The 1,341-nt window shown below is 28.9% G+C and overlaps 1 protein-coding gene across 1 annotated transcript; it reads right to left on the bottom strand.

Moving 5' to 3' along the window:
- Nucleotides 1–202: 202 nt before the first annotated feature.
- Nucleotides 203–1,332, bottom strand: LOC124421127. The gene is made up of 4 exons (XM_046955949.1): nt 1,284–1,332; nt 1,023–1,234; nt 578–949; nt 203–517 (listed from the first exon to the last, which is right to left on the bottom strand). Exons 1-4 carry the CDS (start codon nt 1,325–1,327, stop codon nt 321–323), a joined length of 825 nt encoding a protein of 274 aa, XP_046811905.1. The 5' UTR covers nt 1,328–1,332; the 3' UTR covers nt 203–320.
- Nucleotides 1,333–1,341: the final 9 nt, after the last annotated feature.

The raw sequence follows: 1,341 nt of genomic DNA, 5'->3' as shown, positions 1-1,341 counted from the left end.
ATGATGCATAAATGATTGTCATAGCATGAAAACTATCAATGTTATTTGCAACCATATCGGAACCTCAAATTACCGCCTTTTGAAAGCTGTGAAAATAATTCTACCGTCCTATCCAATTTGCCATTTTCTTAAAATACATTATGCAATTAATTATACACCAAAACAAATGGCAATTTTAATGCTTTAAAATTTTTATATTATATTTTATATTTTTATATTTATTTTACTACAAATAATTACAATTTTATTTAAATCCTTTATGTTACATATTATATTGGAAACAATTGTTCAAAAACAAATAAAAAATAAAATTTAAATTTTTAATACCACAAGTCCTGTAAAAATGATACCAATATTTCTAACTTTGTTTTTGGTTTCTCTCTCGTAAAAAAACAATTACAAATATATTGCCACAAACTATTTAAATAATCCCAAAAGCATTCAATATCAAAAATTTTAGGAAACAACCAAGATACCACTGTTATAAAGGTAACAGCCGATGCAATGTTGCGCAATTCTAAAAAATTTAAAAAATATATATTTACTCTGAAAACATTCAAATATCTTTTACACCAACCAGAATACTTCCGTAAATTGGGATTATATTTTGTATAAATCTCCAAAGGTTTGAATGGTGCTTGTGCTTTGGCCATCGTGGAGTTAAATTTTCGCTGTGATTCATTTAAAATCTTTCTAGCGCCCTCCATGGGTATATAATTGATGGAACCACTTGGTGAACTAAAATGTCTGGGTATATACGAACAATGCCCTAAACAAGGAAAATTTTCCGTTTGAGTTTCTATACTAGTATTGGCCCATGATTTTGAAACAAACATAGACAGTTTTTGATTTAGAAGATTTTTGTTAACATCACTATCTGCTGTTGTGTTGAGGTTGTTTCCAAATTTCGGGGAGTAAAAACTAAACGACGTTTTTGACATTTTAAGGGCTAGAAAAAATTAACATTTTTAAGTTAAAGAATTTTCAATTAAATATTTCAACCTTAAGTTTTTTGAATAATTAACTGCTGCTCTTGATCATTTTATCCGAATTTGATAAATGTGAAGAAGATTTCTCTGATATAGTTTCCATAGTGGGTGTCGAGAATATGGGTGTATGTAAAGCAAAAGAATTTGAACTGGTTTTGGGGAGAGCATTATTATCCAAATCTAATAAATGTTTTTCACCAGTTTTTGTTACCACATAGGCACGATTTCTTTCAGGAGCTAAAAAGCTTTAAAGAACAATTAATGTAAGCATTTTTTTAGATAACAATTACTTACGTATCCCCTATGAAATTGGTTTCCGAATCCTCATTATCGCTCATGGTAAAAAGGCTGC

This window comes from Lucilia cuprina, unplaced genomic scaffold, assembly GCF_022045245.1.
Source record: "Lucilia cuprina isolate Lc7/37 unplaced genomic scaffold, ASM2204524v1 Scaffold_2279, whole genome shotgun sequence".
NCBI classification, from domain to species: domain Eukaryota; kingdom Metazoa; phylum Arthropoda; class Insecta; order Diptera; family Calliphoridae; genus Lucilia; species Lucilia cuprina.
This window is presented reverse-complemented; position numbering and strand designations above follow the sequence as displayed.

Bases quoted from the DNA above. Each gene is read 5' to 3' on its own strand.
- LOC124421127 (XM_046955949.1), bottom strand. From the start codon at position 1,327: ATGAGCGATAATGAGGATTCGGAAACCAATTTCATAGGGGATAC. The intron at 950-1,022 runs AATTATTCAAAA...AATTTTTTCTAG, and splicing joins AATGATCAAGAGCAGCAGTT to CCCTTAAAATGTCAAAAACG. The intron at 518-577 runs GTTGGTGTAAAA...TAAATTTTTTAG, and splicing joins CAATTTACGGAAGTATTCTG to AATTGCGCAACATTGCATCG.